Here is a 14,625-nt window from a genome sequence, read left to right as displayed (position 1 = left end):
GAACTACTTGTCCCGAGCCCCGGCCTACACCAGATAGGGGCGCAGGCGGCTCGCACAGGGCACTGGAAGCAGCAGCACCATGGCGCTTTGTTAGGGATCCCAATTCGTCGGTCACCGACGTGACTCGGAGTGACCGACTGAAAGGGAAGGTCTCGGTTACGTATGGTAACCCTATTTCCCTGAAGGAGGGAACGGAGACGTCACGTCTCGTCGTCATGGTTGCTGTACCACCGCTGAGCCGCCGGGTCACTGGCTCGGCTCCTCAGTGAAAACCTGGAATGCATTTTACCTGCTGCCTTATTATACTCACGCTGTGATCAGCGGCAGCTGGATGCAATAATTGCATGCCAATGTGCATTGGCTCGTTTAGTTTACACTCGAAGTAGATTGGTCTATCGAAGTGATATCCCAATTCGTCGGTCACCAACGTGACGTCTCTGTTCCCTCCTTCAGGGAACGAGGGTTACCATACGTAACCGAGACGTTTCAGTTATTCAGATTAGTGGACTGATGCAATCGACATTTTTTTATTTGTATAGCCATTTTCACAATCCTCATTGTTTCAAAGCAGAGTTACAGAAATTCATACAGACTGAGATACAGAGTTGTCATGGACAACTGGAAATAACAGGAAATCTCTGACTGTTGAATGCTGCGATTGACCAGTCAGAATCAGTTATTAAAGAGCTGCGTAATAAGTGACCTAAGAAGTAAAAGATCTGGATCTAGAATATGCATCATCATCCTCCCTGTCCTGAACATGACCTTTCATTGCCTCTCTCAGGGCGTATTTGTCCTCTGTGCATTGCCTTCTCCAGGATCAGACAGAATACCAACAAGCATCATTTGGGGTGGCCATTTACATGCCATGCTGCTTAATGGCTGTTTTTATTGCTCAGGAAGCAGCATACATCTTCACAGACTGACCAGTGTGGCCCACAGCCATGATTTATGCTGGGACAACACTACCATATAGCACAGTAAAACCTACTCCTGAGTGGACATTAAGATTAGTCCTAACAGGACTTTTTATAGATGTGTGCTTAAAGCTAAAGTTTGAGATGCACAATAATATATATATATTCATGTGTATTTTTACCACTTCACCCAAATACAAAATGTAATGTTTGAATTTGATGTGGATTAAGTTCTAACATGTTTTAATCTTCTTTAAGCAAAGCCTGATATTGTGTAACAAGCTACTTTATATTATTCCACTGTTATTTCAAACTGATTTTAGAATGGCCTGCTGTTTATTTTTCTCCAAATTTGTCTGTCATTGGCTACTAAAGGCAAATATTCCGCTGAGACATTTTGTAAACCTTAGTAAAAATGGTCAAGGATTAAGCAGAATGGTTTCTTTATCATTTGAAATATGTCAAGCATCTTTAGGAAATCATTCATCCAAGCAGAGTAAGAGTGAATTCTGAGTGAAAACACCATGTCTTATTTAGTTGAGACATAATTAATCTTATCAAGTCCATCTGCCATGTTATGCAACGCTACACTGTCCTGCCTCACTCTGTGCTTAATCAGTGTTGTAGACCACTGTTTATCTATGTTATATAACTTCATTTATGCAAATAAAATCATTATCTATCATTGTCTTTTCATTTAGGCCCTTATGACTTCATTGTTTTATGTAACAATTACTAGACATTAATTATACATCTGTCTGTGGCACAGTTCAGTGAGGACAGAGGATGAAACCCATAGACGAGTCAAACATCAAATTGATTGTCAATTTTAATGAACTATTTTAATGATGGGTTGTGTTTTCTGTTGTATTTTATTTGGAGTTGTTTATGATGTGCTGTGGGGCTACCTAATAACCCTAAGTATATATGTGACCCTGGACCACAAAACCAGTCTTAAGTCGCTGGGGTATATTTGTAGCAATAGCCAAAAATACATTGTACGGGTCATATTAAGGATATTAAGTAAAGATCATGTTCCATGAAGATATTTAATAAATTTCCTACTGTAAATATATTAAAACTTAATTTTTGTTTAGTAACATGCATTGCTAAAAACTTCATTTGGACAACTTTAAAGGCGATTTTCTCAATATTTTGATTTTTTTGCACCCTCAGATTCCAGATTTTCTCATAGTTGTATCTCGACCAAATATTGTCCTATCCTAACAAACCATACATCAATGGAAAGCTTATTTATTCACCTTTCAGATGATGTATAAATCTCAATTTCGAAAAATTGACCCTTATGACTGGTTTTGTGGTCCAGGGTCACATATAATCAAATCTAATTTAACTTTTCTAAGAAGTGTAAAAAAGGATGATCAACAAAATATTCTTTATGGAATCTACTTGAGGATTTGCCACATAAGATCTGGTCTACGTTGCAGCTTATTCTTCAGAGAATTAATAAATAACAGAGAATTATGTATTCTGTTTTGTTTTTCTGTCGTATATTGACTGATGCTATACTGGCAACAGTTTTACACATTTAGTCCCCACACATTTCATTCTATATTATATTATATATTACATATATCTCTGAATATATATATTCAGAATATATCAGTCCACACGTTCCAAAAGAGAAGAATATAAGAACAAATGTTCCTTGAGACGAGTGAGCACACAAAGAGATGTTCTTCTGATTTATGAACACATTGAGAGGTTTTCAAACTTGTGAAATCACTAGACAGAGAAGCATAACATTGAGTTTGACAAAGGCTGGCTTCTTACGCTGCACAAATTCCAAGTTTCTGCACGTTCTGGGTTTTTTCTCTCTCTACTTAGAGACCAAAGCCTCGAGCTGACACTTCATCAAAACTAATAATGACTTTTAGTCTGTCTGGCCATCATCTATCCTGCACAGAGCTGGCATGCAGCTTTTTCTGAGTGGTTTGAATTTGACTTGCTCTTTTTTCTGTGTGGTACTTGATTGTTTCAGCTCTGTACGAGATATAGTGTTCTTCTTTCATCAACTCTCTCATCTCATCTCATGACAGCAAACATGGCCTCTTTTGTTCTTTTGTGAGGTGTGAAAAACAAACCAGATCAGTCGTTTTGTCATGATGATTTGAAAGAAAGAGTTCCAAATGGATATAAAAAGTTTGGGAACAAAGGATTGAATGTTCCTGTGTGCATTGTAGATTCAAAAAAAAAAACTGACACCAAGATATTTCTGTCCTACCAAAACTGAGCAATTGGACAAGTATAATTGGCAGAAAAATGACAGATTATAACACTGTGAGAATTTTAGAGGATTTGGCTGAAGTGGGAGAAGCTGTCCAGACATAACCATCTTTTCAGCCTGTCAGATTTGGAAGAAAGCCTTGGAGAGGCAAACATTAAATCATGCCAAAAGTTTTCTATATTTCAAGACAAAACTTGAAACCTTTTGTAAAATCTTCAAGATTCTAAGACAAAACATGAAACCTTAAGAAACTTTTGGTGGTGTAGTGAGACTAAAACAGAGCTCCTTGGCTTGAAAGCAAAGTTCTTTGTTGAGAATGAATGAATGAGAATGAGTTTTTATTGCCAGGTATGTTTACACATACAAGGAATTTGTTTTCATGACGATACATTGCATACATCAATGATTTTTACATCCATTCAAGTAAGCATAATATAAAATTAGCTGATACTGTCCCTCAAAAAACAGAGGATAACACTATTTTAGCACCATTGACAGACAACAAATGAAAGACATTCCACATAAAAAAATTATGAAATAGCATCCCTGTCTTAAAATAAGTTATTTAATGCTTGCATGATGAAATACTATGAATACTCTTGCATGAATAGCTGGAAAGGATCAGACTGCTTGTGATGTTTCCAGTCAGATTCAATAGAGTAAATAATGCATAATGATTGTCCACCTTCAGTGAATTCAAAATAACAACAAGAACAGGGTGGGCAAAAACTAATAGAGTTTGCACAGGGTCACCTGCTCCTAGGATGCCAGTGTTTATGAACCACTTATCTGAATTGGTAGGCTTAAGTTTTCTTACACTGCAATTCATAATGTAACAACATAATTCCTGAAAATACTGATGAAATTGGACATTGATAGAAAATATTGTAAGACTCATAATATCTTTCTAATGCATCAGTTGTTTCCATTACAAACCCATAAGGTACTTGAATAATAGCCAATAATATCTATAAGCAGACGTCATCAGCTTGGTTTTCGAAACGCCAAAGTATTTAGCTGAAATGCATGACACACAAAAAGAAAAAGGTCTCTTCATGCCTTTATTATTCTGTAGATTTATGTAATATTCTTTCAGAAGACTCATCTGAGGAAAGTCCTCTCACCTTATCAAAACGCTTACAAAAAGACCTAAACCACAAGTCCTGTCGATTCAAAAAAAAAAGAAAAAAGAAAAGAAAAAAAGTGTGCCAGAATTCCTTTCATGTCTGAAGTTAGAGTTCACTTGAGAGTTCTCCACAGTTTCATCTTCAACACCAGCAGCAAACAAAGAAAGAATGAGGTTTCAGAATTGCTACTGGCTCAGAGGTGAGAGGGAAAAACAGCATTTCAGTCTGTTAATCTCAGCCAAAGAGCTGTTTTCAGAGTCAGTTCCTGCCTCAAATCTGAGTTCTCAACTGAAAAAGTGATGTTTAGTCCTGTAAAACAGTAGAGGACTGACTGTGCTGGCTATGTGGTGACACTGAGCATAATTGAAACAGTACCATGGAATTACTGCTGAGATGAAAGGCCCTCTAGAGAGGTGTAGTGGTTCAGGGCACTTGATAATCTCACTGGTTGGCCGTGGTTTCTGGATATTCTACAGCGCCACTGTTTTACCTATGGGTCACCTGGTTGTTGATCAGGCCAGGGAAGGTGTCTTCTGTCTCTGCACTAAAGGAGCCCCCTAAAAGAGACAGAATCACAGTGAATCACAGCTATACATGGTACTATATTATACAAACATATATTATTTTACTTTAAAATTTATGAAGGTGTCAGTAAGAATTAGAATTTTTTTTAATGAAGTCTCCAAGGCTGCATTTAACTGTAAAAACAGTAATATTGTGAAATATTATTACAATTTAAAATAACTATTTTTAAAATATATTTTAATATGTAATTTATTCCTGTGATGGCAAAAGCTAAATTTTCAGAAGCCATTACTGCAATCTTCAGTCATCTTGATTTCTTATTATTATCAATGTTAAAGACAGCTTTGCTGCTTGATATGTTTGTGGAAACAAATTTTTCAGAATCCTTTGACAAATGGAAAGTTCAATACAACAGAATTTCTTTGAAATAGAAATATTTTCTGACATTAGTAAAGTTTTCATGGTCATTTTTGATCAATTTACTGCATACTTGCTGAATATTTTGTTTTTTAATAATTATTTTAAATAATTACAAATTTTTTTTATAAAATAAAAAAAAATGTACCAAAATATTTAAGTAGTAATGTACATTTTACATTTACATTTAATTTTTAAAGAACAAGCACACTTTTCAAATAAAACAAAAAAGATAAGTTTCAAATGATAAAATTTATATTATAAAATGTAGTATTTAGACACTTTTTGGTCGTTAAACTCAGTAGAAAATATACATATTTGTGTGAGGGGACTAGTAAAGCCCAAAATGACGGCATGTGAAAACATTTTTCATGACAAGACAATGTGAAGAGGCATAATTCATAAATGTTTGTTTACCTATATGGCAATTATACATCCATATACGGTGACCATCATATCGACATCTGCATTTGACAATGTTATTGGTGTAATCTGACTCTGAAACCTCATAATTGGGGTTAATTAAGCCGGCGATAGGAGTTGGCTGGGATGTAACTGGAAGTGGAGCCCAGGCAGTTCTCCTCATAAGCGCACTGTAACATGAACATAGGACGGTCCTCTAAGTATGTGGTCTGTTCCACCACCTGGGGGTTGAGCACTAGATCTGGGGCAGCTGCAGGGAACATAAAAAAAAAAAACTTAGCTAAAGTTTTAAAACAGATGTCGAATGGTGTCCAGAATAGTTTATGCATGTTTCTTCTTGGTTTTCAACTTCATATTATCTGAAAGTGATGGGTTTTAAACACATATTACACCACAAGCTACATTATTTATTGTCCTTTATTTTACCAGGAAATTAACTTTCAGAGAATCAAAAATATATTTTTCAGTGTCCTGGCCAAGATGAGCAGTCACAGAAGTTCTCACAGTATTACAATAACAAAACAACACAATATCAATACATATTAAAAAAAAGTACACACTGACAACAAACTTTGCAACTACCACTAGGCATGGCATACCAAAAAGCTTGTTTCCCTAATTTAGTTGGTACAAATGGAGCAGAAAGGGTATAAACTGTATGTGCTAGTGTTTATACAATGCAAACAGGCTTGCATGTTATTTTCAACTTAACCATTAGAGGTCAGTGTTTTGTCCAGAAACAAATTAGTTCAAGTCATAAAAATAAATGAATACAAATGTAAAAATATAAGAATAACTGGATTTGAATATGATGATAATAATCTCACTCTCAGAGCAGGAAACTCCAGCAGCAAAGCGGCTTCCACCTTTAGGGCAGCTGAGATATTCTCCATGATGCAGACAGTGGGAGAGAGACATCTCTGTTCCTGCACACCTCACCCCACTCATTACCACTGAAACTGCATTCACTGCACCAGGCCAGATCCATGTCTCCTGTGCAAACACATAATTACACCTCAGCTCAAATCATTCATCCAATCCACAGGGGGAATTAAAGGAAATGCAAATACACCGAATATAAAGACAGCATTTATCATTGTACAGATTGTTACATTATTAAAGATGCACCCAGTCATTTTAACTCATTTGAAATATGTTAAAAAACTTATTCTTTTTTTTAAACATAAAATGCTTTTGAAAAATGTATATTCACATGAGTAGACTCAAATGATAAAAATATAAAATATCATCATAGCCTAGTAGAACCTGTTTTATTTTACATGAAGCAAGTTGCATCATGGGAGCAGACATGTATGAGGCGTACCTAAGATGTATATAATACTTGCTTTATCTCAGTACAGTGTTGGTATTGTTAATTAAATCTAAAATTAAAACTATTAAAAATTGCTTTCATTGATTGAAATAAAGCTGAAATATAAATAATTTTAAACTTTAAAAAACCTAAACAAAAACTAATAAATGTTGCCTTGGCGACTAATGCAAATACATAAATAGAAACATGCAATTACCCATATTATGCACATATTATACAGTAGACAATGGCACATTTCAAAATTACAAAAAACTAATTGAAATTAAAATGAAAACTGAAAATCTAAAAATAAAAATCTAATTCAGTGAATAGAGCATTTATCAAGTGGTATCTTTAACTGAAAACGTCAGCTTTTTCATGATACTACATTCACATCACTAGGTGTCGTTATAAGACTGGCGTAAAGGAAAAAAATGCATACACTGAATGCACCCTTATGAAAGAACAGATGTTAAAAAACAAAACTGAGGGAAAATGTCAACAGAGAAAGAGTAAACACTAAGAGTAAAACGTAAAATAACCACAAGATGCTGCTATTGCATGTCACCCTATCAAAACCTAAGGGACTTCTTTGTTCTAATGGAGAAAAGACCTCAGCACCCTAGACTAGAGATCTGCACTTGCGGCAACCACATGTGACGACCCCGGGCTGGACTCCGCTTCGTCCATGGTGAAAGCCGATCCGGCGATCCACAGCGCAAAGTTGCTGTATTTCCTCAGCGACCAGCACGGATTAGCTCCAGACATGACGAAGCACATATCGTCCTCTTTTGGAAGGCCAAACAAAGTAGTTTCTCTTTCACAACGAAACACACAGCGCCTTCACGACATGACGGCGGCAACAACAATACTACAGCGAGAATAAAAGTTACACCTTCTTTCTTTGCGTGAACATTTGGGCGGTGTTATGCAAATCTTCCCACATAGTGATGTAGATATGTGGGGGCGTGTTAGAACGAGCAGTTTTAGGTAGGCGTGGCTGACTCTTAACTTTTATAAAGAATATCTCTTTGGATTTGAGACTTTAGTCTTTGCAACTTTACAGATCTTTTTTATGCACCAAGAGCTTGTAACACTCCAAAGAGAAAGGAAAAATTGAAATCGCATCATATGACCCCTTTAAAGGGTTGCTCAATGTAGCCAATCACAGACTCAGCTGTTGATTTCTGGAACGCAATGGCCAATCAGAGGTGATTAAGTTAGAATCCACTCACAGCAGTGCTGAAATTGCGTGCTCACGAATCCTCTCATTTTAACACACGAAGTGTAGACACTGTGAAAGATTCATTGTGCATATATTTTGTTGTGTTATAACAGAGCTTTATGAGATCGCGATTAACTGTGATGTCAGGTTTTAGTGATAATAAAGGAAGTGCGCTGCTCGCATTCTGCCATGCACACAGCACCCCATGCTTGCTTTTCTGTTAAAAATAAAAAAAATTTGTGAATGTTGATGCTTAGCCTAAATAACAAATATTTGATCGGTTATAGTGTTTATGCTGGGATTTTGTGGAGCTTAGGGGATGTTACATAACCATTTCATGTAAATTTCTTCGATGTACTGAAAAAAATCTATATAGATTACATTTGGGCTTTTGCGGGTGGGAGCGGGACAAAACATGAATGTCGCGGGCAGGAGCGGGAACAGATAAGATATATTTTTGCTGGAGCGGGCGGGCGCGGGACAGAATCTTGCGGGAGCGGGACTGAAAAATCCGTCCCGAGCAGGTCTCTACCCTAGACCTAGCTTAGCAATCAAATCAGTGGAAAAGTCAAAACACTAAATAGTAGCCATAGGATAGTTAAACTTAATATCCAGAGCAACAAATTGTTCTCTTTGCAACTATACTTTAAATTACCTACGCTGTAATGTCATGAGACAATCCGTTTCCCATCAAACTATTTAATTATTTAAAAGAACCACAAACAGTCCATATTGTGTAACCATTTTCTAGCTGTAAAATCACTTGTCAACACAACAGTAACATCTTCAAAAGCAGACCTCTCCTTCTTTTTTCCAACCCTGCGGGAGTCAACTGTTTTGTTCTAGCTTATTATCTATTTAAGATCCATTTGATGAAGAGATATAATTTCCTCTTGGAACAGAGAGTCTATAACTCTCTTAAATGCTTCCCAGGTGTAACTGTTTATCTTTAACAATGTCAAACTAGAAGGGAGTAACCGTTTCTCTTGGTAACCGTAAACACATACATCTATAACTGTCAGAAAGCATGTATTTAAGAAGATTAATCTGAGGAAAACAAACATGTCTTAAACAGGTGGTTGTTCTACTAATTACCGTTATTCTCTATCAGAACCATCATTCTCACAGGACGACTTCAAGTGGAGCTCAGCATAACAGATCAACGCAATGTGAAAACACATCACATTCTAACAGAACTAGGATTCATTTCAGACTTAAGATATACAAGTACATATGATTCCTTGCAGCAACTCATTTGCCCAAGCTGTAAAAAGACAACTGACTTTCTCAAGTCAGTTGAGAAAGAGCAATGCTGGGAGAAACGAAGAAAAACTGTTTCTTTATGGACATATTTGACAAACAGAATCAGGGGACATTCTTTCAAAGGTACACCAGTTGGCTCTGTTTACAAATTCCCATCTGTGAATTGACAGATGCAATGTCATTAGACTAGACAATGTGCCTGAAGAATGGAATGCTGCGATTTCTTATTTACAACCAGCAGGAATAGTTAATACAGTTGTCACAAGATGATCAATAAAGACTGAACTGGCCTGAAACATTCCAGAACTGATATTATCTGGTTTTTATAAAGCTAATTTACAAGTAGAGATTACTCAAGCTTTTGCAAAACTTTCAGCCCACACAGAGCTTTGATTTCACTAACAGCAGTCTTCCACCATCCCTGCTTATACAAAAAGAGCTGAATAGTAATGTGAAGTTGGAATACCATGAATTTCTTCAAAGGGCCAGCATCCAATTTACTAAGATCAAGGGATGACCTGATGAGAGGGATAGACATATCTTACCAACAGTCTGTTGAGGTGTCAGCAGTGTAAAAGGATCACACTTGAAACTGTTAACCCTGGGTCATCCTAAACCCTGATTATCTTGCTTATTGTAACTCTGGTAGCCAAGGGTTAAGCACAGTGGGACAGTCCTTATTGTGAGACTTAAACGTACATTTCTGGTGGGGTTTTGAGAGTAAACATACCTGGAAAGCATGGCTTGCGAAACCCAGGCCCCGCTGTCTGCAGACCACCATGGCCTCCATTGTGCCCCAGCCCTCACCACACACAGTCCCCCACACCAGAGAACCATTGCGCTCCATTAGAACCTCCACACGGCCTTCGAAGAGGTTACGACCTCCACTCAAACGCAGCTGCAATAATGAAGAGCACAGTGGCCATGTACTATGACTATGACAGTAAAAATCAATTTCAAAATTCAGTCACTTAAAAAGGTACCACAGACGCATAAAACAATGAGTTCTTACCCTCTGTTGAAAGCCCATGGCAGGAACATTGCACCTCACGCCTGCGTCTTCCTCGTGACTGCAGCCTTCAGAGTCTTTGTCCATACTGAAGGGGCACTCAGTGACAGACTTCTCAAAGCCAGAACATTTAACTTCATTCATATGTACAGGGCCCATTCCTGGAAAATACACGTTTTCATACAGAGACACACCCATAAACAGTCATAAACGTATATTTAGTCATAATTATTTCCTGTTTATTCAAACAGTGAAGCATGTTTAAAGGTATGACAAGAGTCATACATTTAAACACAGATCTAATGATGGTAACATAGGCGGAAAAAAAACAATTTATCACAAGAATCACAAGAATGCATTACTTTAAATAGATATTGTGTGCATTTTTGAAAGAATTGAAGGAATTACTGTTTTCAAGAGAGAAAGAATTGATATTTTTCAGCTTAAACCATCTCAGGTTACGCATGTAACCATGGTTCCCCGAAGGGAACGAGATGCTGCGTCAAAAAGCTTTGGGAACACCTTCAGCGTGACCACGCTCTGAATCACATGTGTAATCAGTCCAATGGAAGGGTGAGACGTCACGTGCGGGATGACATAACGACCAGGAAGCTTAAAAGCACATGCGGTGGAACCAGCGTCAGCTTCTAGGAATGAAGCAAGCGCTTGCAGGGATGCAGGAAGTATGGCACCGAGACGCAGCGTCTCGTTCCCTTCCGGGAACCATGGTTACATGCATAACCCAAGACATTCCCCTTCAGGAGCTTCAGCTGCGTTGAAACGCTTCGGGAACGAGAATGCCCACGCCGCCAGACTTACAAGTCCCTGCCTAGTGTGGAAGAGCACAGCTAAAGCGAGAGAAGGAGCCAGGAGTGGTGCAGAATGCAGGTAGGCACCTGACAAAAGTAGGCGGGGACATCCCGCCCAAAGGCCAACTTCAGAAGGAGTGAGTCTTGACCCCCAAAAGAGAGGGGAGATCAGAGGACTCGAGGCTTTGGAATAGCATCCTGATCCATCGCTTAGCATAAGCTTCTCTGGCCGAAGGCCTCAGCGCACAGAGGAGGAGGTTGATATAAGAGACCGCCGTTGTGTCGCCGGTGCGCACCGACACATGGCGACCTCTTAGGTCCGGGAGAACATGTTTCAACTTTGCTAGAAACACGGCCAGCATCTCCAGGCAGTTGAAGTCCCACATGAGATCCCACTCATGACCACTCCTCAACCGGTGAGGGGCGCGTCCGTTGCTAGCATAATATGCTTGTGTAACTGTTGCTTGTGCAACTGGCGAGCTCTTCGACACCCTCCGTATCAATCTCCTCGGAGAAAGAAAGGCGGAGCGTCGCGCCCTCTCCGCGGGGGGAAGGAAGGAAGGAAGAAGATAGGGACTCGCCCATCTACATTCCCTTTACCGGATCCATATGCGAAACCTCCCTCAAGAGCTGACTCTGCGTGCTTCACTCCCAAGCAGACAACAAATAAACTGTGTCCCCACCCGAAATATTGAGCACATAATGGAGCTTATAAGTGGTCTGCGTGTGTCTGGAGCGCTGTTGAGCGGTACGACTGGTCTTCAACGAGCCCAAAGAGCCCATGTTACACCTCTCTTTATCTCCTTGCACAGGCTACTGGTTGCGGCTCGAATCAAGTTCAAGACATTGATGCTTGCATATAGAACAACCACAAACTCAGCACCCGCCTACTTCCACTCACTACTACGAATCTACATCCCCTCCAGAAGTCTGAGATCCGCTAGTGAGTGACGCCTCGTGGTACCATCACAGAGAGGCTCAAAATCACTTTCCAGAACATTCTCGTTCACCACTCCTGGCTGGTGGAACGATCTTCCGACCCCTATCCGGAATGCTGAATCCCTGACAATTTTCAAGCGACAGCTGAAAACTCATCTCTTTTGAAGCTACTTGACTTTTTTTTTAAATTCTCTATCTTTATTTATTCCTTCTCTTTCTAGCTTGTACTTATTTGAACAATGTCTAAGAACTTGGTATTACAACCACTTCCTGTGTCTGTTTGCCTCTTTAAGAAAAATCGCTTTATGTATCCCCCAATTGTAAGTCGCTTTGGATAAAAGCGTCTGCTAAATGACTAAATGTAAATGTAAATATAGCATGGGCAGGGAGGAACACACAGCCTGAACGCTGCCTGCTCGCCCAATTGCTTCTTTCGATTGAAGCTTTGACAATGGAGCTTATAAGTGGACAAACAACACTAAATAAGTCTCACAAACAGATGGTGACTGACACACACACACACACAGAGCGCTTGCTGAATGACAGAAAGCTGACGCTGGTTCCACCGCACGTGCTTTTAAGCTTCCTGGTCGTTACGTCGTTACGTCAACCCGCCCGTGACGTCTCGCCCTTCCATTGGACTGATTACACATGTGATTTAGAGCGTGATCACACTGAAGGCGTTCCCAAAGCGTTTCGACGCAGCTCGAGTTCCTGAAGGAGAACTATCCATCCAGAGGCTATATGACCATGATCTACCATATCATTTGGATCACTTTTAGGACAACTATAGAGATTAGTGACCTAAAACAAACATGGAACCATGCAATTTGTCAAAACCAAACACCTTTAATTGACATAGCATGGTGGGACTACTACAAAACATTCAGATATACTGTATTGTACGTATGTATTAATTATTGCATTAATATATTATTTAGGCCAGGGGTCTGAAAACCCCTAAACATGATGATCCCCATGGGGACCTATTTTATAACATATAAAGTCATCTATACATTTTTCAAGCGCTTGCTGAATGACAGAAAGCTGACGCTGGTTCCACCGCACGTGCTTTTAAGCTTCCTGGTCGTTACGTCGTTACGTCAACCCGCCCGTGACGTCTCGCCCTTCCATTGGACTGATTACACATGTGATTTAGAGCGTGATCACACTGAAGGCGTTCCCAAAGCGTTTCGACGCAGCTCGAGTTCCTGAAGGAGAACTATCCATCCAGAGGCTATATGACCATGATCTACCATATCATTTGGATCACTTTTAGGACAACTATAGAGATTAGTGACCTAAAACAAACATGGAACCATGCAATTTGTCAAAACCAAACACCTTTAATTGACATAGCATGGTGGGACTACTACAAAACATTCAGATATACTGTATTGTACGTATGTATTAATTATTGCATTAATATATTATTTAGGCCAGGGGTCTGAAAACCCCTAAACATGATGATCCCCATGGGGACCTATTTTATAACATATAAAGTCATCTATACATTTTTCAAGATCTATTTGTGTGAACAGCAGCAAAAAATATGTTAATATAATATGGAATCCTAAAATCCAATATTACTGTCTTTCTTACATATAAAAGGTCATTGCACTATAAAAACATACCTTAAATTTCAGAACTCAAAATGACTCCAAAATGACTTGTTACTACTAATAGTAAAAACATGAAGGAGTTCCACATGTAATACTTGTTTCATATGCAAAGACGTTACCCAGTCATATCAGAATCAGAATGAGCTTTATTGCCAGGAAAAGGAATTTGTTTTCGTGACAGAAGCTTCCACAGTGTAACAGAATGACAGTGACAGAACAAAATACACAGAAAATAAAATATAAAAAAAATAGAACAAGTAAATAAGGAATAAAAATATATAAATCGACAATTGTATGTGCAGGTATATTACAATAGACGGTTTTTGTATGTACAGGTACTGTATATTATGTGCAAATTTGAGGTGTAGACTGAGTATGAGTGTTAGATAAATAAGTGTATGAGTGTATAAATAGTGTGTGTTCCACAGTTATTGTTAAGTGTTGTTGTGGGCCGAGCTGAAGTCCACGAACAGGATCCTCACATAAGTCCCTGGTCTGTCTAGATGTTGCAGAACATAATGCAGTCCCATGTTGTAATTGGTGATATCTTTTAGACTTTTCCACACTGATGCTGAGTCACTGGAAAAGATAATTTAATCCATATTTTTTCTGAATAATTCCTCTTTGCCACTCTGATCTCCTTTTCCAGTGTGTATTTAGCCTGTTTATACACGACATTATCCCCCTTCCTGTGAGCATCATACTTGTCCGAACTTCTCAGCTATCAGCAATCCTCTCGCTCTCTCAGATCCTCTGATAAACTTTTCTTGCATATACCTCGCTCTCGCT

The 14,625-nt window shown here is 38.7% G+C and overlaps 1 protein-coding gene across 1 annotated transcript in view; it reads right to left on the bottom strand.

Annotated features, from left to right (window-relative positions):
• Positions 1 to 5,752: 5,752 nt before the first annotated feature.
• Positions 5,753 to 14,625, bottom strand: part of LOC107587415 (lysyl oxidase homolog 2B) — a 32,248-nt gene continuing 23,375 nt past the window's right edge. The window contains exons 7-10 of the mRNA XM_016275215.1: positions 10,470 to 10,627; positions 10,188 to 10,355; positions 6,485 to 6,650; positions 5,753 to 5,907 (exon numbers count right to left, since the gene is read on the bottom strand). Of these exons, the coding sequence (XP_016130701.1) occupies positions 5,753 to 5,907; positions 6,485 to 6,650; positions 10,188 to 10,355; positions 10,470 to 10,627 (647 nt within the window). The remainder of the gene's footprint in view (positions 5,908 to 6,484; positions 6,651 to 10,187; positions 10,356 to 10,469; positions 10,628 to 14,625) is intronic.

Source organism: Sinocyclocheilus grahami, unplaced genomic scaffold (genome assembly GCF_001515645.1).
Source record: "Sinocyclocheilus grahami isolate Dianchi unplaced genomic scaffold, SAMN03320097.WGS_v1.1 scaffold92.1, whole genome shotgun sequence".
NCBI classification, from domain to species: domain Eukaryota; kingdom Metazoa; phylum Chordata; class Actinopteri; order Cypriniformes; family Cyprinidae; genus Sinocyclocheilus; species Sinocyclocheilus grahami.
Note: the sequence above shows the minus strand (reverse complement) of the source record. Positions and strands in the feature narration are given on the sequence as shown.